The sequence below is a fragment of the Ipomoea triloba genome, chromosome 8, assembly GCF_003576645.1.
Source record: "Ipomoea triloba cultivar NCNSP0323 chromosome 8, ASM357664v1".
NCBI lineage: Eukaryota > Viridiplantae > Streptophyta > Magnoliopsida > Solanales > Convolvulaceae > Ipomoea > Ipomoea triloba.
In genome coordinates, this window is record NC_044923.1 from 14142596 (window position 1) to 14166064 (window position 23469).

At 36.0% G+C, this 23469-nt stretch overlaps 1 protein-coding gene across 5 annotated transcripts; it reads left to right on the forward strand.

Annotated features, from left to right (window-relative positions):
- Positions 1 to 11957: 11957 nt before the first annotated feature.
- On the forward strand, positions 11958 to 18786 carry LOC116026799 (putative ABC transporter C family member 15). 5 transcript variants are annotated; one of them, XM_031268195.1, is made up of 11 exons: positions 11958 to 12413; positions 12848 to 13735; positions 13828 to 15254; positions 15340 to 15426; positions 15505 to 16098; positions 16196 to 16360; positions 16468 to 16762; positions 16897 to 17417; positions 17510 to 17573; positions 17653 to 17904; positions 18330 to 18786. In XM_031268195.1, the coding sequence occupies exons 2-11, from the start codon at positions 12910 to 12912 to the stop codon at positions 18437 to 18439; spliced, it is 4341 nt and encodes a 1446-aa protein (XP_031124055.1). In that variant the 5' UTR covers positions 11958 to 12413; positions 12848 to 12909; the 3' UTR covers positions 18440 to 18786. The 5 variants fall into 5 exon arrangements, with proteins under 5 accessions (XP_031124055.1, XP_031124056.1, XP_031124057.1 ...); XM_031268196.1 differs by having other exon boundaries at positions 12853 to 13735; XM_031268197.1 differs by having other exon boundaries at positions 11958 to 12159.
- The last annotated feature ends 4683 nt before the right edge of the window (positions 18787 to 23469 follow it).

Below are 23469 nucleotides of genomic sequence, written 5' to 3' on the forward strand. Positions count from 1 at the left end.
CCTTTCTCCTGGAGTCCCTGCCTTCTTGGCCTTGATACTTACTTACCATAGGGTAAGGGCACTCGGCTTTGAAGTGTCCTGGTCTCCTGCAGTTGTAGCAGAGACCCTGATTTTCCTCCTCTATCCTTCTAGATGAATGTTTCTCATTGTTCCTTCTTGAGGAGGAAGGTAAACTTGTGTTGCTCTCCGTTGACTTCCTCATGAATTTCCTGAATTTTCTCATGAAGAGAGCAAACTGTTCGTCAGATAACATATTAGTGGGATTAGGATCTGACCTTGAAGAGGTGGATGGTTGATCAGCAACCAGTGCCACATTCCGTCTGTCCACCACGTCCTCGTCTCTCGGAAGCATCTCAAATTCGATGGCTTTGAGATCTCTGAAAAGTTGGTCGGTTGTGGTGTTCTTCAAATCCCTGTGATCACGCATTGTGATCACCTTCATTTCTCACTCCTTGGTAAGGCCTCGTAAGACCTTCAGGTTTAGCTCCTTTTGTGGAATCTCCTTCTCGAGATCACTGATCTCGATTGATAGCTTCATGAACCGAGATTCCATGCTGTCGATGCTCTCCCCTGGCTTCATCTTGAAGTCCTCGAACTTCTTCATGGCCACGGTGAGCTTGTTCTCCTTTTCCTGTTCGTCACCTTCACCAATTAACATCAAAGTATCCCATACCTCTTTTGCCGTTTTGCACTTTCTCACTTTTGGGAAGATGGTTTCATCTATAGCTCTGAAGAGAATGTCCTTGGCAATATTGTCCAAGTTGTTTCTTTTCCTATAATCACTTGTCCATTCTTCCCTAGGTTTTGGGATGTACTTTTGTGTGTCTTGGGTTTGAGCTGCAGCAGTATTGACCATTAAGATTTTGACTGGTCCAGAAGTTATAACCTCGGCAATCTCATCACGGAGGGCTGATAAATACGCAAGCATGCGTGTTTTCCAGTCATCGAACCTGCTAAGATCAAAAAGAAGATGTCTCGACAACATGCTATCCATTTTAAAAAATATCTCGTGCTTTGAAAGATTTTAAAGGGTTTTTCAAAGAAGGATCTCTAGGCAATATAAACAAAGGTTTATATCGATCAGAGAACTAGCTCTGATACCAATTGTTGGTCCCAAGGGGATGGGGTACAAGTCTAGGGGGGGGGGTGAATAGACTTGTATAAGATTTTGCAAATCTTTTCGACCTCTCGTGTGTATTGAACTTAGGATGTTTAGGTTCGATACCTCACGAGGTGAAGACAAAGTTTTATGCGCAGCGGAAATGTTATCCCCTTTTAGTTAGCACGAGTTTGAGTTAGTTCGAGAGGTGTGTTTATATGTAGTGCAATCGAGAGGTTAGCGAGAGATAAAAGCAGAAAGTAAATGCAAGAGAGATTTTTAAGTGGTTCGGCCAACCCGCCTACGTCCACTCTTCTTCCAGAAACTCCCTGGAAAGATTGCACTAAAAACTTCCCTTTTTAGTACAATATCGAGCGCTTGAGCTTTGATCACGAAGCCCGCCTCAAGCCTCAGGTTTTTCGCCCCGCTTCTTGTTACTCCACCTATCGAGCACTTGAGCTTTGATCACCAAGCCCGCCTCAAGCCTCAGGATCTTCACAAGACAGCTCCCAGGTTACTCCGCCTCTCCTCAGGTTTTTCTCCCCGCTTCCAGTTACTCCACCTCTCGAGCACTTGAGCTTTGATCACCAAGCCCGCCTCAAGCCTCAGGATCTTCACTAGACAGCTGCCAGGTTACTCCGCCTCTTCTTGCTTAATCCAAAGCAAGGACCTTTGGTTGTCACAGTTGAGTGTAACAAGCTCCAATCTGACCAAAAGCTATCGTTGAATCAACTTCGATGTAGGGCAGCTTCGGTCACCTTCTAGATGTATAGCAGTTTAAGCTTTTTAACTCTCTCAAACACTAAGATGTGTTTTTCTCGCTGTTTTGAATATCAGGATGATATTCCAAGTTGAGCACTTGCACTTTTGAATGTTCTAAGCAGACACCTCTTAAGATTTTCGAATGAACCAACCCCTTTTACGAAACTTCACCTTTTTTTGAACTTGTGTCTTCACGTCCTTTTTATATGAGAGTTGAGGAATAATTCCGTTGGAGGGAAAATTATTCCGTTTGAAATTTGTCTCCCATGCTGTGTATGGGACTTGCATCCTTTCAGCATTTTTCATGGAGTGGTGGTCTTGTAACTTGAACCTTTTGTTTGGTAGTGGATATTCCATAATCCACTTTCTTGAGTCCATGCTCCACTTGCTACTTTTGGTAAAAGTTACTCTTTTTAAATTCCCATTGATCCTCGTTTTAGGGAATAAGACTGACTTTGGATTAGTGCACCTTCTATCCGTTTGTTGTGGAATTCTGATGTGGCATCCACTTCTAGCACCTCCTTAATATTTTATTTCCATGATATTCTTCTTCTCCAAGCTTTATTCATGCTTCCTGACCATCATTCAGCCTTTTGGAGAAATGTCAGTTTATCGAGACCAAGATTGATGTCTCGATTGTTTGATGTCTTGATCCCCATGTATCGAGAGATCTATCTCTCGAACTCTGCTTATGTCTCGAACTGGGTTGTTGTATCGAGAGATCCTATCTCTCGGACTCTGCTTATGTCTCGAGACTTAGTTGATGTCTCGCAGACCCTTATTCCTCCAGTGTTGTCCCGTGCCTTCTTCTGATCTATCTATAGGATTACAACACGAGACTTTCTAAGATGTTCACACAAGTTTACCTTAAGCTTAAATATTTTCCGAGTTGAGCTCAAGTTACCCGGTTGTATTTTCGCTCTTAGTTTACTTGTCGAACTTACATTGATTCCTATCTTTCGAGACTTAGGGGATTCTAAAATACATTTTGGTATCATCAAAACCTAATACATTATGTTCCTAACAATTAAGACATTAAAATATATTATTATTTTGTAGGGAGAATGGTGATGAAATAGCGTGATGGTGAAGAAGGAAGGAGCGGATGGTTTTTGTGATATTTAGGTCTTGCTAGGTATATATAGTAAGTGGATAGGATAAGGTAAATATATACATATATTCATATATATGTATTTGTGATATTTAGGTCTTGCTAGGTATATATAGTAAGTGGATAGGATAAGGTAAATATATACATATATTCATATATATGTATTAGGGTGAAGTAGAGTATAAATGGGTCTTTGAATTATACAAGGCCTATATGAATTCAAATATTAATTTAGAGTTAATTCCAGCAACGGTCCTCCGGCTATGGTGATTTTCCAAAATTAGTCTCCGACTTTTAATTTGGACAATTTAAGTCCCTTGACTTTTAAATTCTTTCCAATGCTGGTCCTTTCGTCAAATTTTGGTTAAGTTGAGGTCAAATGAAGGGGTAAAATTGTATGTTCACCTGTATAGTGTATTTTTACTCTTATTTCTCCTGTCATATACGCTATATATATGAATATAATCTTAATCAAAGAGACTTCGACTGAGATTATATGGTTTCGATTGAGAATTTGATTAAAATTATATTCATATATATAGCGTATAGGACAGGACAAATACAAGTAATAATACACTAAACAAGTAAACAGATAATTTTACCCCTTCATTTGACATCAACTTAACCAAAATTTGACGAAAGGACCAACATTAGAAAGAATTTGAAAGACAATGGACCTAAATTGTCCAAATTAAAAGTCGATGACTAATTTTGGAAAATCGACATAGTCGAAGGACCATTGCTGGAATTAACTCATTAATTTATATTGGGCTATAAGGTTTAATCAACAATAAGAGATTAATTGAAGTCTATAAGGTAGTCGGATAAAATGCCTCAAGGAAAAATATACATACATACATATATATATATATATATATATATATATATATATATATATATATATCCAATCTTATAAGAATTGGGCTTAAGGCAAAATATGTTTTTCTTAGGAATTATTCTCAATTGAAGGATTTAAGCTTTAGAAGAAGAATAATTTCCTTTTGAAAATAATTACAGGAAGAAATATCAGAATAAATTATTACGGGATGTCACACCCTACCCCCTTAAAAGGAGGTTTGTCCCCGAAGCTTGAAATTAAACGGGGATGGGTTTAATGCCAACGAATTTAAATCAAGATAGGAATATCAAGTGAATGATTAAGCGGGAAAGGAGTCCTATACATCACTCTAAGACTTTTACCTAACTAGTGTCAAGCATCAACTACCCAATCCAAGGCCAAAAGAAACCACACTCAATTTAAAGAAAATTAGGCCTAATAACCCAAACTTTAAACTTGTCTACCTTAATTGAACAGGGTTGGGTAACGCGTCCTCATCTCGTCCTCCATCTCCCAGGTTGCTCCTTTGACCTAGTGGTTCGACCACAACACCTTCACCAACTTTACGACTTTTCGACTCATTTCCCTTGTCTTGGTACCCAAGATTTTTACTGGCCTTTCTTCGTAAGATAAAGTCTCGTCCAAGCTTACGACCTCTTGCTGGATCACATGCAAAACATCATACACACACTTCTTTAACTGCGACACGTGGAACACATCATGCACACGTGTCCAAGTCAATTGACAAGGTCAAGCGGTACGCCGCCTTCCCAATCCTTTCCAGCACCTCGTAAGGTCTGTTGAATCTGGGCCTTAGCTTGCCCTTCTTTCCAAATCTCATTACTACCCTTGTAGGTGAGATTTTCAGCAACACATGGTAGATTTTAGTTTAACTTAGCCAATCACGTCACTTGAATCCTCAAATATGCAGTAATCTTAACGTTACCTTTTCCCCTTCGCAGAATTCGATTGGCTTCCTTCCTAGATCAGCATATGACTTTTGGTGATCTTGGGTGGCTTTCATCCTTTTCTGGATCAACTTAACTTTTTCAGTTGTTCTTAACGTGCGTCATTTTAATGCTTAAGGTTAGATACGTCATTTCTACACTTAAGGTGCGTCCTTTGTGTGTTAATCGCACAGGAACTTGTCTTCGCACGATCCTTCAACTATCAAATTTTAACCAGCCATGGTCCTTCTAGGAGGACCACAAGTGGTTAAATTTTAAAAGTTGAAGGATCATGGGTGGTTAACTTGGACCAAGGATTGTAACAATTTGAAAGTCGAAGGACCACACATGGTCAATCTGAAAGTTTAGGACTAAACGTGGCAAAATCACTATACTCGGATGACCTCATATAGCATTAACTCATATATATAAATATGTATAAATAGACCCTCTATACACGAAGAAAGGACAAGCAATTTTAAGCAATACAATACATATATTCTCTCCCTATATTTTTCCAACATTTTTCCTATATTCTCGCTATTCTAACATGTAGTGTTGGTCTGCCTTTGACTACCTAAAAGTCATAAAACCAACAGAAGTGGTATCGGAGTTTAGGTTACGAAATCTTGGGCATGAAAAATATAATCGTTTAGGCTCTGATACCATCTTGTAACACCAACATTTTTAAACTCAAAATAAAAGATTAAGTATCAACCGAATTAATTAAACATTCTTTAAAATTGTGGAAGTATAAATCACACAAAAGGAAAATAGGAGTGTTACCACGTTCAGACATCTACTTTGAATCATAAAATTTTGTTAGCTCCCAGTGGAATAGCCCTTTCCAATCCCCATTACTACAAATCTACTATCTCATTATCCAAAAGAAAGTATTATTGAATTGAACAGGCTAATTGCTAAGGATATCAACTATAAAGGTATTCATTATTTTGTTTCTTTGCATTATTAAATGCTTAATACTTGATAAATTATCCAAAAATGTATCGTAGTGATATAAATTTAAGACACATAATGCCCATGGAATAAAATTAAAAATTACCATCAAATTAAATATCTGCCAACAGATCAAAGATGAAAAAAGTTGTCATTTCTTTATTCAAGAACTACCCTGAATTGTCATCATTTGCAATAGGTAGAAAAACTATGGTTTTTTGTACCACATTATGGAGCAATAACTGAAGATAATACGATGCATTTTATTTTTGTTGTATGGGTCATGCTATCGGGATCAAAAGTTTTTCCCCACATGATATGCACAAATTATATCATGGGTTAAGGTCAATCTTACATTATAAATCTTGGTCCAAAATAACATTCAGATTATGTGTTACAGGTAACATATTATGTCATTGTAATAAATTGAACGTACATTATAGGTTAATTATAGACACATAATTCGTTAACTATTGACACATAATTTGCTGTTAACATATTATGTGCATATGTTTTCAATTTATTTATAAACACATTATTAATTGAAGGCACAAAAAACTGCAGACACATAATGTTTGAACTAGAGTCCACAATACAAGGTGGACCTTGGTTTATGGTATAATAATTGTTTGATGTGGTATAGAGATGTCAATTTAATCCGACCCTGATGAAAAAATTCGATCCCCCACCCAAGCGGGGAAGGAATGGGAACATTTTTCGAAGAACGGAGGCGGGGATGGAGACGACGATTGGGGTTTTACCTCTCGCCCAGACCCCAACCCCAACCTCGAATTCTCGAAATATATATATTATATAATATAATATTGTATAATCATATGTAATATACTAATATTTATATGTACTAACATTTAATTTGAAGTTTTAGTTTTTTTTTTCAAGTTATTATGTATGGATATTTGGTATTTTGGATAAGAACTTAAGATTTGAACAATTTGAATCTCTAAGTATTGTTTAATGTTTTAAGTATATTGTCTACTAGTTCCATTTTACGATGTTTGGATGTTAGCCTAATTGGATATTTAAATACTCTCTCCATCTCATTTTACATGTCTTGCTTTCTTTTTAGTTTGTCCCAAGATATAGTCCTCTTTTCAAAATTGAACATCACCATCATTCTACTTTTCCCAATTTACCTTTTTACTTTTGCTTTCTTTATTTTTTCATTTCAAAAATTGAGAAAAGTGAGGGGCATAATTGAAAAACACATAACATTTACTTTAATGTCTTAAAAAGCCTGTAAAAAAAATGAGACAACTAATTAGGGACGGAGGAGTATATAAATTAATTGAGTAATTTAAATAAAATATTTTTTTTATAGTGTACTAAAAATTGAGAAGTATACATTAAAAAAATCAAGGTGGGGAATCCCCGTCGGGCCGTCCCCAAAACATTCCCGTGGGGACAGAGATGGGGGGTAATTCCCCATCCCCGCTGAAAAACGATGTGGGGGTGAATTCGGGGAAAGGGACCCTATTTCTCACCCCTCGTTGCCATTCCTGTGATCGCAAAATTTAGTGTGGACCACGGTCCACAATGGATTGTGAACTATGCATCAAAACGACGTCGTTTTGATTAATGAAAATAGACGGCTGAAACGACCTCCGTTCTGCGCCATTCACTTTTAGTTTATATACACTGCAGTTACATTTCAACACAACAACAATTACATTTCAACTGAACTGCATTTTCTTTTTGATATAATTGCAGTTTCATTCGACATGATACACTTAAATATGTGAAACTGTTATTCAGTTTTATTTCAACACAACTACAGTTTCTTTTATAATACACTGCAGTTTCCTTTCAACACAATTACAATATCATTTCGATATAACTACAGCCTCATTGGACAATATACACCAAATAATGTGAAACTGTTATTCAGTTTCATTTTATATACACTGTAGCTTCCTTTCAACACAACTACAGTTACATTTTGATATAACTACAGTTTCATTTGATAATATAAAAACAAATGTCGTTTTTTTTTACTTAACGAAATGACGGCGTTCTCTTTTTTTTTTTCGTTAAATTTACAGGGTCTTTCTCTCCGTCTCTCGTCACTTATGAGTGAATTAAACGGACGGTCCGGGACCCAGGGGGGGACCCTCTTTCTCTCCGTCTCTCGAGTGAATTAAACGGACGGTCCGGGACCCAGGGGGAACTCCACGTTCGCTCCGGGAGGCACAGGAGCTGGCCCTCCGGGACCCAGGGGGAATCGTCCGGGGACCCTCCACGTTCGCTCCGGGAGGCACAGGAGCTGGCCCTCCGGGACCCAGGGGGAATCGTCCGGGGACCCTCCACGTTCGCTCCGGGAGGCACCCCAGGGGGAATCGTCCGGGGACCCGGAGCGAACGAAGGGGAATCGTCCGGGGACCCTCCACGTTCGCTCTGGGAGGCACCCCAGGGGGAATCGTCTGGGGACCCTCCACGTTCGCTCCGGGAGGCACAGGAGCTGGCCCCTCCACGTTCGCTCCGGGAGGCACAGGAGCTGGCCCCTCCACGTTCGCTCCGGGAGGCACAAGAGCTGGCCCCTCCACGTTCACTCCGGGAGGCACAAGAGCTGGCCCTCCACGTTCGCTCCGGTCCGGGAGGCACAGGAGCTGGCCCAAGGGGAATCGTCACTTATGAGTGAATTGAACCCGGGTTCTCCCAAAATTCCTCCCTACAAAGAGAGCTCACTTGCCACTTGAGCTACCCCATTGGATTATAACAACTGTTATATGATTTTGTTTTATTAATAAAGAAATTTGTTTTAAAAAAAATACAAAGTTGGTCGACCAATCAAAAATCAAATAAGTCAAAACTTGATAAATCTATAATTTGCTACAACTATTAGTTATCTCATTTAAAATGGTGCTCCTTGATTGACTATATGCAAACCAAAGATTTTTTTTTTTTTTTTTTTTTTTTTTTTTTTTTGGTGAAGGCAAACCAAAGATTCTATGACAAACTAACAAACCTGACTTGAAATGGTACTTTTCAATTAAAGGATTGATTATCTCTACTAATTAAGGATTAGCTAATTAATTACATAATCAATCAATTAATGAGAGAATCATTTCAAAAGAAAATTTGGCCCTGTTTGGTAAATAATCAGTCTATTTTACATATTCTGTGGACACTTTAGTCCTTCTCATGACTTTTCCTATTTTAGTAAGGGCATGTTTGTCTCTTCATAGTTTTCTTTTGTTATTTTTCTGGTTTCAACCGATTTAATTGGTTTAGAATTTTACTAAAAACTAGTTGCAAAATATGGTTATTAACCAATTAAACATGTTGAAACCGAAAAAATTAAAAAAAGAAAAATATGAAAAGACAAAAATGCCTTACTAAAAATAGGAAAAGTCATGAGAATGATTAAAAGTGTCCAAAAAATAATAATATGGAATGTTAAATGACAAAAATGATAGTTTGAGACTAAATTTGGAATTGCCACTAAAGACAAGAGGCCTCTTGTAGAATTAACTCTAAGGGTGTGTTTGGTTGGTGGGTTTAGGCATAAGGAATGGGTATGGAAGTGATTGTTTGTGTTTGGTTGATAGATTTTGTGAATGCTACTATGGGTTTGGAATACCCTATTAATGACAAAACTCATACCCTTATTAAATAAGGGTTTCATCTCCCTTCCTCCTTTCTTCCCCAACTATTAATAATCATTCCCATTCCACCCAACTACCAAACATGTTAAATACTATCACCAAAACCCATTACCATTACCAAGTATTTGATACCCATTCCGATTCTGATTCCCGTGTGCGAACCAAACGCACCCTAAAAAGAATATAATTATTTATTTCGCTTTAAATTCTCAGCATTAATAATCTTCCTATAGCAGAAGTCGGTTTTAACATATATATATATATAGGTGATATCCTAATCATTAGACTTTGATTAGAATCACTACAAACTTTAAAAAAATACTTCCATGTTATGGAATAAAAGAAATAAGGTGCTTAAAGGCTGATCATGCAATCACTCCTCAAGTTCCAAAATAGAGATGACTCATGCTGATGGGAGTTGAACAGAAGTCTTTTATAATGACTAAGCTCTTTCAACAAGTGATAAGCCAACATAGCTAGTTTAGATAGTTGTCCTATTCTTATATAAATTATTTGTTTACTCCACATCCTGATGCTATATAAACCCACAACTCCTTTGCACAATTAATCAGAAGTGAATACAAGAGAAATGAATTCCCTCTTCTCCTTAGTACCATTATATTGCTAGTCTTACTATTACTATTATCATTTTATTATTATTATTATTATTATTATATTATTATTATTATTATAAATACTATAGTCCCGATCAAATTCATAACATTCCAAAAGTAATACTATTGCCACACAAGTTGGGAGATTAAAAAAAAGATTAAGAATTTCACCTAAAAGTAACTCTTTTGTAACATGTGATTATTGATTGATTAATCATTATATAAGAAGTAAAAAAGTTTAAGTATGTAGTATAACTTAAAAAAATAAAATAAAATAAAATAAAGTGTTGCACACTTGCACTAACAATAATGGTAGGCCACATTACAAGATAGAAAATAAAAATGTTTATGGTCACTTCAATTGGTCAGAAAGGTAAAATTTTTGTTATAAGAGATCAATGATTGAGTTTCAGCCTTGGAAGTTTTTGAGAGATTGCCCTTTATACGCACTGATCAAAAGTCCAGTCTTTGTTGAGTTATATCACAATAAAAATAAAAATACTCCATAATTTAATGTTTGTATCAAAATGCATTTCTTCTCCGATCCCAAGAGATTGAATTCGCAACTCGAAGGGCGGCTCCCACACCCCGATCTGACAAAACATGTAGGAGGATGTAAATCATGGTAACACATTGACTCAGCAAGCAGAGACAAATGTCGATGTGCACAAAGGATCTATCTATTTTGAGTATTATCCCACACTGTCGCTGCCAAATTTCGAACTTTGGTCTGTTATCCAAATAATGCCTATCAAGATGCATTTTTGTAATTACTAAACAGGGGTTATATCTCTCTCTCTCTCACACACATATTATTGATCAATTGAGAACTGAGTTCTACTACATGAACTCCCATTTTCTACTCCCTCACTTTTACTTCCTGACGTGACAAGATATGATAGATTATCTTCATCTTGTGGTTCCCAAGAAAAGTGTCAACATCAAACTTTTGTGTGAGGAAGTATAATTTGGGGGTCCAAGTAGTATTTTCTATTAAGAACCCTTCCTCTTGTGAAAACCTATGAACCAACATAAATGCACACAAGTGACGACATAGATGCACACAAACTATTCCAGGAGTTGATTGTGTGCATTGCACTAAAATATAAAATTACGTGCATTTATGTATAAGTTTGCGATTTATGTATAAGTTTGCGAATTCTGACTTGAGGAAGATATTTATTTGAACATCACCCTATATATATATATATATATATATATATATATATATACACATATATACACTAGTATTTTGTACGCGCGGTGCGCGAAAACTTATGCCCAATATTAAAATATTAATAAATAAAAATAATTAAAATGTATAATTCAAATTATATATACACAAATAATATATGTATTTTATACACATATATGATTTACCATTCATAGAAACTTAATTAAAATTTAATCAACCATTAAATTGAAATTAATAATTTAAATAAAATGACAATTAAATAATATGAAAAAGATATGATAGATATAGGTGTAGGGTAATAATGATGGAGTTAAAATTAACGGTGTTATAACGGTGTAAGGGTAATTTTGTATAACAAGAATGTAATAGGGACAATTTTGTCTAATAACATTGAAGTGTACAACATTTAAAGTAAAATGTACACATTTATTAGCATTCAAAAAGAGGGACATAAATCAAAGATATAACCTTGATTGAGACTGTTTTTAGATTATATATATATATATATATATATATATATATATATATATATATATATATATATATATATATATATATATATATATATATATATATATATATATGTATGTATAGTGTATAATGTATAGCAGTATAGGCCACGAGCATGGCACAAATATACAGTGGTTTGCCTTTACACCCCCACACGCCAACTTTCACTCTCCACGTTTTTCTTTAGCTGAGTGCTGATGGAAACCCAACACTTTTTGTTTACCCCTTATCTCAATTTCAATTCTTGGCTGCATAGTGAGTATTTCCATATTAAACAGATTATATATTTTTGTATAATATTAAGTGTATAATAGTCTAACCCACTTCTTCTTTCTCTCTCTCTCTATATATGGTTATATGGCTATATATATATATATACATACACCCACACGGTAATCGGTATACGCACATACATATACCCTCAACTCAGCTCATCTCAGCCCATCGTGTATGCCATGGCGAAACGACGCTTCATTCACTGAAAACTTTGTATGTTGAAAGAGGTAAAAATACTGACTGGGTTTCAAGGTGTATGTTTTTGAAGCACAAAACCGGCCTTTCCGTTCCATTGGTTTTTATATTCGCTCTATAAATGCGGAGTTATTGCACAATTCCCATACCCTTTCTTATACTATTATCCTCTTTCAATTCCGTTAAGAATGACAGTTTTCATATCGATTGATTCCTCTCCCTCTTCCCTCTTCCCTCCCGCTAACACTGGTGCATTGTGTATAGAGCAGTATCGCCATTGTTGAAGGTGAGAGAACTTGAATACTTTTAGCGACTACTTTTTATTTTGTTTGATTTTATTTTTCCATGGAATAGGATGAACACATGCATGAAGACATTATTGGATAGTTTTGACCAATTCTCAGTCTTCTGAGATTCTGGCCCCAATTGAAACTGACATTTCATATAATATAGTATCTCCCATAAGGATAGGGATGTCTGTCTTCTAAATAAAGAATCTTAGAGAGTAATTTGAGGGTATTGTTAGTACAAGTTCCATACTTTTACAGCATTCTAATAATATCATATTCTCTGATTCCTCTTCATTCACGTGATGCTTTCTTATATTATATGTGATTTTGGGTTTTTTAAATCTTTTGTTTTTATGTGATATGGTATGTCTTAATGAATATCTATTATCTGTGTGTGAATTTCTTTTTCTCTGTCCTGGGTTTTTGGTAGGTTAGGAAATAGGAACTAAGGATTTTCAAGTTTGATGTGTTTGGGCCTCTGAAGAGCTAGAGATGGACATTGCTGTGAAGCTAATCAAAGCAGCATTTTTCGTGCTGCTAATCGTATGGTTATTGGTGGATGTTTTGAGGCAGAAGAAGAGACAAGGCAGTGGTGATGATAATGTTTTTAGACAGAAAGAAAAACCAACTATATTTGCTAAGATTACTGTTGTATTGAACTTTGTCGTAGCAATGGCTTACCTGGGATTTTGTGTTCATGAATTCTGGAGATATAGAAGCATTTCTGTGGATGATTACTTCATCTCGGCCTTGACATGGATTGCAGCTAGTATATCATCTGTCTATTCGTTAAACAAAAACCTCAGAGGAGATAACGGGTGGCCATTGTTGCTTATTCTCTGGTGGGTCTTTTCAGGGATATTTGATTCACTTTTGCTCGTTCTCCATCTTCTTACCGTTTATGACTACATAAGAGCTCCATCCTTTATCCCCAAGACTACCATCATTGATTTAGTTACCCTGCCACTGTTAATTGTATTGTGTTTCCATGCGTTTCCAAAGTTTTCTACCTCGAAGCAGAATGATGCTCAGCAGCCATTTCTTCAAAAAGAATGCAATGGCCCTGATGACCCTTTAACAAGTGCTGGGATCTGGAGTCAAGTTATGTTCACGTGGCTTAATCCTTTGTTTTTGAAGGGGCGTAATGAAAAACTGACACTAAAACACATACCTTTAATTCCTCGATCTGATATGGCTGATCACTCTTCATCTTTATTGGAAGATGCCCTAAGGGTGCAGAAAACTCCTACTCCTTCACTTCCAAGTGCCATACTCCATGCTGTTTGGTGGCCTCTTGCTGCAAATGCAGTCTTTGCAGGTAATTTTAAGTTCTTCATTTTTTAATTTTTTTTCCAAGTTAAGACTTCTGGTTGTTCTCAAAACACTTGGTTCTGTTATTTGATGTTGTAGGAGTTAACACAATTGCTTCTTATACATGTCTCTTGCTGATCACAAGCTTCGTAAAGTTCTTGTCAGAAAAATGTGATGATTCAAACAACTGGCACAGCGGATTAGTTCTGGCATTTGTGTTCTTCTTCGCAAAAACCATAGAATCATTGTCTCAAAGACAATGGTATTTTGGTGCTCACCGAATAGGCATTAGAATCAGAGCTGCTCTCATGGCATTGACGTACAAGAAGTCTTTAACGATCAAGCATGGCGCTATGAGCAATGGAAAAGTCATTAATTTCCTCAATGTGGATGTTGAGAGGATTGGAGACTTCTTCTGGAACATTCATGGAATCTGGTTGCTCCCCATTCAGGTCATTTCTGCTTTGGTAATTTTGTACTTGAACTTGGGCGCTGCTCCCTCAATCGCTGCATTTTTCACAACAGTTATTGTGATGGTGAGCAATACGCCGCTTGCCAATAGGCAAGAAAAACTACACACTAAGATTATGGAAGCTCGAGACTTGAGAGTTAAAGCCACTTCTGAAACATTAAAGAATATGAGAGTCTTGAAACTGCATTCGTGGGAATCAACATTCATGGGGAAGTTGATTGACCTAAGAAAAACCGAGAGGTGTTGGTTAAGGGAGTACTTGTATACATGTTCTGCTGTGGCTTTCCTCTTTTGGGCTTCGCCAACTTTAGTTTCTGTTGTGACTTTTGGTGTTTGTATTGTGCTTAAAACACCGTTAACAGCAGGCACAGTTCTTTCGGCTATAGCAACTTTCCGTATCTTGCAAGAGCCCATTTACAATCTCCCCGAGCTGATTTCTATGATTGCTCAAACAAAGGTTTCGGTTGACAGGATTCAAGATTTCATCAGGGAGGAAGACCAAAAGAAATTGATTGGCTATCTTGGTCCCGACGCAACTGAAGTAGCACTTGAAATTGAGCCCGGAGAATATGCATGGGAAAGTGATTACCTGAAAAAATCCACAATTAAGATAACTGAGAAAATAAAAATCAGAAAAGGATGCAAAGTAGCAATCTGCGGTTCAGTTGGTTCAGGCAAATCAAGCTTACTCTGCAGCATTATGGGAGAGATTCCAAAGGTCTGTGGACTGAGTATCAAGACAAATGGTTCAAAAGCACTAGTACCACAAAGTGCCTGGATTCAAACAGGAACTATCAGAGAGAATGTGTTGTTTGGGAAGGAAATGGATAAAGGTCGTTACCATGATGTTTTGGAACGGTGTGCTTTAAAACGTGATATTGAGATGTGGGCTGATGGGGATCTTACTGTGGTAGGAGAAAGAGGACTTAACCTAAGTGGGGGACAAAAGCAAAGAATTCAGTTGGCAAGGGCAGTTTACAGCGACGCAGACATATATCTCCTAGACGATCCTTTCAGTGCAGTTGATGCAAAAACCGGTGCTCATATCTTCAAGGCAAGTAAGCTGTACTTAATGGTTCAGTTTTCATTTGACTTTACAAGTGTTACAATACCCCTTCTAACAACAAATGATTTTGCAGAAATGTCTGATGGAGAGTTTACACAGCAAAACTGTTATTTATGTCACACACCAATTGGAATTTTTAGATGCCTCAGATCTTGTTTTGGTAAGTTTCCTCTACAAAATATTAACTGTATAATCTATGATATAGGTTATCTTTAAATTGATGCATTCTTGTGTATAGGTCATGAAAGATGGTATGATAGTTCAGTCAGGAAAGTATGAAAATCTGATAGCAGACTCAAGCGGTGAGCTTGTTAGACACATGGCTGCACATAAAAAATCTCTGAATCAAGTCGATAATTCTAAACAGTGCTTCTTAAACAAGCGTCACACTACAAACAACCTAATTGAAATGATAGAAGAAAGCGAGGAACTCACCTGTAGCGATAAGCTGTTAGAAAATACTCAGCACGAAGAGACAGAATCGGGCCGAGTTAAATGGAATGTGTACTCCACTTTCGTCACCTCTGCATATAAAGGAGCTCTTGTTCCCCCAGTCCTGTTGTGCCAGATTCTCTTCCAGGGGTTGCAAATGGCGAGCAATTACTGGATTGCATGGGGAACGGAACAAGACGGGGTTACCAGAGAGAAACTGATTGGGATTTTTGTCTTGTTGTCCGGAGGAAGCTCTATCTTTATCTTGGGCAGGGCAATTTTGCTTTCGACCATTGCCATTGAGACTTCTCAGCAGCTTTTTACCGGGATGATTAAATCAGTTTTCCGAGCACCCATGTCATTCTTCAACTCTACACCTTCAAGCAGAATTCTCAATCGTGTTAGTATACATGCATACAGATCAGAACTAACATAATTTTGGAACTTTTCTGATTGCATTTATTCTAACTTTTATGTATTGTATTGTTATTTATCAGTCCTCTACAGACCAAAGCACCGTGGACACAGATATACCGTATAGATTGGCAGGACTAGTATTTGCTCTTATACAACTACTGAGCATCATTGTACTCATGTCCCAAGCTGCTTGGCAGGTGTTTTTCCTCTTCCTGATCATACTTCCGGTCTCCATGTGGTATCAGGTAAACACCTTAGAATCATACAATTACAGAATACAATAATGTACAAGTTGTATATTATAAACGCATGGATGGATAAGATGATGATGCAATAACAATTGCAATTGCAGTCATATTACATTACCACTGCTAGAGAACTTGCTAGGATGGTTTGCATTCTGAAAGCTCCAATACTCCATCACTTCTCAGAGTCAATCGGTGGGGTTTCAACAATTCGTTGCTTCAACCAGGAAGATCGATTCTTGAAAAGTAACTTGAGTTTCATTGATGATTACTCTCATGTTGCATTTTTCAACTCTGCTACGATGGAATGGCTTTGCCTACGAATCAACTTCTTATTCAACCTTGCCTTTTTCTTTCTTCTTGTTATTTTGGTGAATCTTCCAAGATCAGCCATTGACCCCAGTAAGTACCCCCCTTATATACAAAACTTGATTCTTGTGCATATAAAAACTTAATGAAGTCTGTGAAGTGAATCAGCAACCGGAACAATTTCAAGTAACACCAATAACGGCTTATATAAATAATGGTTGCTGCAGGCTTGGCAGGACTTGCTGCTACATATGGCTTAAATCTAAATGTTCTTCAAGCTTGGGTTATATGGAACCTTTGCAATGTCGAGAACAAAATGATTTCGGTTGAAAGAATATTACAGTACACCAAAATACCCAGTGAAGCTCCACTTATTATTGAAAATAGCAGACCAGAATCTGAGTGGCCGGAGAAGGGAACAATTCAAATCAAAAATCTGCATGTGCAGTATAGCCCTGACCTCCCTAGAGTTCTGAAAGGAATCACCTGTACGTTTCCCGAGGGAAAGAAAATTGGTGTGGTTGGAAGAACAGGAAGTGGGAAGTCTACACTGATTCAAGCTCTCTTCCGGGTTGTAGAGCCATCAGAGGGATGCATCAAGATTGATGAAATAGATATTTCAAAGATTGGTCTGCAAGATCTGAGGTCTAGGTTGAGTATAATCCCACAAGATCCAACTTTGTTTCAAGGAACCGTGAGGACCAACCTTGATCCCCTTCAACAACACTCAGATTATGATATTTGGGAGGTAAAATTACAAATGAAAAGAACATGGTATAATGAAATATATATGCATGCCACTTGATCTTCGTTTGCTGTCTTGTCTCGACTTGGTTTCAGGTTCTGCGTAAATGCCATCTTGGTGGGATAGTAAGGCAGGATTGCAGACTCCTAGATGCTCCAGGTATACATGGTAGAACATTAGGAGAAGATGCAATATTATGTTTGTTTCAATTCAAAGAAGTATTTTTTGAAAGTTTTAGAGAATGGTGCAGTTGCAGAAGATGGAGAAAACTGGAGCATAGGTCAAAGGCAGCTTGTTTGTTTGGCTAGGGTGTTACTACAGAAAAAGAGAATTTTGGTGCTTGATGAGGCGACTGCTTCGGTGGATACAGCAACAGACAACGTGATTCAGAAAACAATAAGAGAAGAAACCGATGGGTGCACAGTCATAACAGTTGCACATCGGATACCCACTGTCATTGACAATGATCTGGTTCTAGTTCTTGATGATGGTAAGCAAGCTGCAATAGTAAGCAACATCAGGCAAACAGACTGATAAAATAAATGTAGTGCTTCTTCAGTTTGTAGCTCAAGTGCTTTATATATATATATATATATATAGGTCTAGTTACTCTCAATTTGTGGCACGGTGAGTGGTTGAGTGGAAGAGACTCATTAATCCTTACCCAAACGCCAATGATTGATCCTTGGCTTTGGATCTCCAAGGCAGCTGGGTTTTGGTATGGAATAGTGCAGTTTTAAATCTTCAGACCAACTGTCCTACCCACCCTTAGAAGTACCTACTACAATTCAGCAAGGGGATTAGTCACTGTGTCCTACCCACCCTTGGAAGTACCAGGGTTTCCACTCTGTAGCACAAATGAAGTTTTTGAGTAAATAAATATGAAGGGCTAAGAATTTTGTTTGATGCATGCAGGAAAAGTTTTGGAATATGATTCTCCTACTCGGCTGCTGGAAGATGATTCTTCAGCATTTTCAAATTTGGTGAGGGAATTCTTGAGGAGATCCACCAAGGCTGATTGCTGATATCTAATTATTAACCTGGAAACAACACTGCATTAATCCTCAGATCAGAACCCTACGGCTTAAATGGCTGCAAAAGGGAGGGATCAAAATGAAAGAAAGATGCATGGTTCATCACTCCTCATCTCACATGTCACCAGATCAGATCAGAGGCGCCAAATTTGTTGAACATGCAAGAGATCGAGTCAGTTAGGATAGTTTCCTAGAATATCTAACAACTTAGCCATTAGGAAGTGTCAGCCCCCAATGCTGCTCACAATTATTGCTTCTCAAACTTTCTTTCTTTCTTTCTTTCCAAACAAATTAAACTTCACTTTATACATGTGTCTATCATTTAATATTATAGCTAACAATATATGTAAATCATCTTATCTACTAATACACATCAACCTAACACTAAAAATATTAAAACAAAACATGAACCAATTGTTATACCATGGATCATCGTCCACTTTGTTAACTATACACACATAATATGTTAACTGCAGTTTGCAGGAACATATATAATTTGAATGTCGTTTTAGACCAAGATTGTGTATAATATGTTAACTGCAGTTTGCAGGAACATATATAATTTGAATGTCGTTTTAGACCAAGATCTAGAATGCAAAGTGGATCATGGCCTATGCTATAATTTACCTATATCAACGTACTAGATATTGACAGAAGTCTCCCATTTAATATTACAAGTAACAGTATAGTTAAAAGATCTACCAAACGATGTGTCTACCATTTTATTTTGTTCTGAGGATTGCAATGCTTTTAAGTTAGATATCAACCTTGGTGGATCTCCTGTAGAATTCCTCACCAAATTGTGAGTTAATAAAAATGAGATATACTAGAATGCAATTGATCAAAACAAGTTTAGGGATAAATCTAAGGCACTGATTGGTTTGAGTTTGGAAAGAGATTAAAATATAATTTAATGGATGGAGTAAAAAAAATCTATCTATACATTAAAAAAAATCATTTAATTTGTTGAATAAAAGAAAAATAATTTTTTTTGCCCAATTAAAATAACGTAATTTTAAGGTCTTGCATGCAAAAATGTGAAAAGGAAAGTGAAAATATTTTTAATCCATTGCTTATGAAATAATCTTTTGAATTAATTGGTGGTTAACTTATTTTTTTTTAATCAGAAAAATAACCATTATTATTACATGATCAATTTCCAATGCAAATATAATATCTTTATATAATTATATTATATAATAAAACTCCTAGATTTGGCCAATAAAATTTGTCATATAAATAAATAAATATATATATATATATATATATATATATATATATATATATATATATAATTCAGTCCCCGTGCGGTTGTGAGGTGGCTTTAGGTGCGTAACTTTCTTCTTAAGGTGTGCAATTTTTCTTCTTAAGGTGCGTGATTTGTATATTTAAGATGTGTGAGTGTTAAAGCTTAAGGTGCATGATTTTTTTCTAAAGTGCGTGATATGTATGCTTAAGGTGCGTGAGTTGTTGAAACTTAAAGGTGCGTTATTTTAAAACATTAGGTACATGATTTGTGTTCTTAAGGTGCGTAGTTTATGTACTTAAGTTGTGCAGTGTATTCTCAGCTGAAGGTGCACCATTTAAAAACTTTAGTTGCGTGCTTTAGGTTTTAGCTTAAGGTGCATAGTTTGTGTGCTTAAGGTGCGTCGTTTTAATGTTTAAAGTGAGTAACGCACAACCGCACGGGAAGATATACCCGCACCTGCATGTACCCTTCCCTATATATATATATATATGTAAATATTAAGATCATAATGTAGTTGGATATTAGGGTTAAAGTATTGTGATGGACTTGATTTTTTTTTGGCCGAATTGTTGGCAAATTATTGTGTGGACAATGGTTTACATAGTTGTGTGGACCATGAATATAAGATACATTTTTATTATACTAAAAGTACATTATTTTTGTATTGAAGGTACATTATTTCATATTATATATAAAATATTGTACCTTCAGTACTTAAATAATATACCCTAAAATAATGTACTTTATGTACAAAAATAATGTACTTTTAATATATTTAAAATGTATTTTTTATTTATGGTCCACACAACTATGTGGACCATGATCCATACAATAATTATGAGAATTGTTTGTTTGGGCTAATACGATTATAATGGATTACTGTAAATGCATATTTTAGTTTTGTTTTATTAGGTTTTGTATTTATATAGTTTTGTTTAATTTTCGATAAATAGTCTATTGGTAATAATATATTAAAAATTATTTTTTATTATATTTAATAAGTATTAACTTTTATTAAACTTGATAATTCTTATACAAATTTTGCATATTTTTATTTTATATTTTTTGTTCCATGTGTCTATGTATACGTATATACCTAATGAGATCTTTATACAACTAGTATTAGGGTTAATGGATTGATATGATCGTTTATTTTATTTTTTTATATTTTGGCCAAGACAATTGTAATGAGATGATGCTAATATATATTTTTAGGTTTATTTCATTGGATTTTGTATTTATTCATCTATTAATTGTGTTTTATTTATTCATTTAGATGAATAAAATAATATTAATGATTATATTATGTATGTATCTATATTAAATGATATATATATATGTGTGTGTGTGTGTGTGTGTGTGTGTGTGAGAGAGAGAGAGAGAGAGAGAGAGAGAGAGAGAGAGAGAGAGTGTGTTGGGCCACGCTTTTCCGTATGATCGGTGCAAAATACACCACTATGTATACAAATTTGCACCATTCAATGTTAGAAAATGCATCACAATGAAAATACACAAAAAAACACCAAAAAGCACACCACACACTCAAAATAATGCACCATAACTCTTCTGTCTCTAATGGTGCATTTCCTAACACTGTGTGGTGTATATTTGCACACCTAGTGGTGTGTTTTTTGGTGCATTTTCTAACACTGTGTGGTGTATATATTTGCATACCTAGTGGTGTGTTTTTTGGTGATGCGTAACTAACGGTGCATATTTGTGTGGTGTATTTTTTAACATTGAGTGGTGTATATCTGTATACATAGTGGTGAGGCCGCATGTTAAGACGCATCCACACTTGATTATGAATATATATATATATATATATATATATGCTATGGATCCTGTGAGAACCCTTGATTATGACTCTATATATATATGCTATGGATTCTGTGAGAACCCTTCCATAAGAGAGAAATAACTAGGACCCTGTCCCAACATCATGGAGCCCACGGGTGTGCTGCATTGCCGAGTTTTAAACCCTGGTCTCTTATCAAATTCTGTCTATTTAATCAATGAGCTAAGTCCATGCAAGCTACAATAATTGTTTTTTTCAAATATATATAGAAGCTAATTTTCCCACCAGAATTTACTTTCTAAATCAGGAAATAAAAATTTAATTTACCATTTACATTATAATTCTTGTATTACTGTGACATCTAAAAAGTTTCTGGCCAATATTATCCTCAATTTGTGGAATTCGATAGGGGTTCACTATACTAGCGAATTGTGTTAAAATATTGACTAGTGTTGGAATAGATTTGTTGGTCTTTAACTCCTAACCGGTAAATTATGATTTATAGGATAATGTACGTATAAATTGAGGTAATAGAGAGAGTATAGAGACAAGGAGAAAAGGGAGGAAGCATTCTCATTCATCTTCTTGATCAATCCATTATAAGCATATATATAACTATCATAATAACGAAAAACCATAATGACATATATAAATACTACCGTTACAACTGTTATATAATATACTAATAATGTCCACAATTAACAAATATTTATAACACTCCCCCTTGGACATTATTTGATAATGATCTTGCTTCGTTAAAGAAAACTTGCTAGGAAAACCCAGTGGGAAAAACCTAGACAAGAAAAGAGTACAAGGTATATGAATGGCATATTCAAATACTTTCATGTCTCGTTAAAAACTTCACTAGGAAAACCACGTGGGAAAAACCTAGTTGAAGAAAATAGTACATGCATGATATTTATAAACTCATATATAGTCCTGATTGCCTCATTAAAAGTCTTATACTAAGAAAACCCAGTGGAAAAAAACTTAGTTAAGGAAAAGAGTACAACCATAACTTTCTGCATTTAATCTTCAGAATTTGCAAGAGTTGGTGGTCTTCTGGACTAATTAACTTACGTGTATGTTGTTGCTCCCCTTGAAGAAAACAACCTTCCTGATTGCCTCGTTAAAAACCTTACACTAAGAAAACCCAGTTGGAAAAACTTAGTTAAGGGAAAAAGAGTACAATCATAAGCCTTCAAGACATAATCATCAGGATTTCGGGGTTCGTCTATTTAAGTATTTATTTGCAACTTTCTCCCCGTTTATTATATCACTACTACAGAAATTACATACAACATCGGCTAATTAACGTCGGCTAAATAATTAGCTGACGTTATATGTTATTTAAATAATTAAAAATTAAAAAAAAACCCTTTAACGTCGGTTATTAGGTAATAACAGACGTTAAAGGTTTGAACCTACTACGCGATACGATGTCGGCTAGGTGTTTAGCCACGTCGTATCGCATAGGAAATCAACCCCCGGCGCGATACGACGTCGGCTAGGACATTAGCCGACGTCGTATCGCTCCGAATCTTTTAATTTGAACCTACAACGTCGGTTACTATAAATAACCGACGTTGTAGGGTTTTTAATAAGGTCTGGGGCCGCGAATTTCAAACCAAATTTCAGACCATAATAACCTAAACTTCCTCGCACACCTCCAAGCCTGAAACACAAGAAAGTCGGACATCCATTAATCATGTAATCATTAAATTAGTTTTTTATGGGAAGCCCAAAAGTTTAAAAGATAATGTCAAAAGTTTTGTGTGCTATTTAATTTCAGTTTTACTAATAATTGGGACAGTATTGTGTGCTACTTTGCAGCACACTTTAAGGTTTTTAATAATGTCTCATGTTTTCAAGAATAGAAAAGTTTCTATTATAACAAAAATTTTAATAGTATATTACTGTTTTCACCCCTTAGTATAGTTTATCTTACCACCCCCCCCCCCCCCCCCCCCCCCC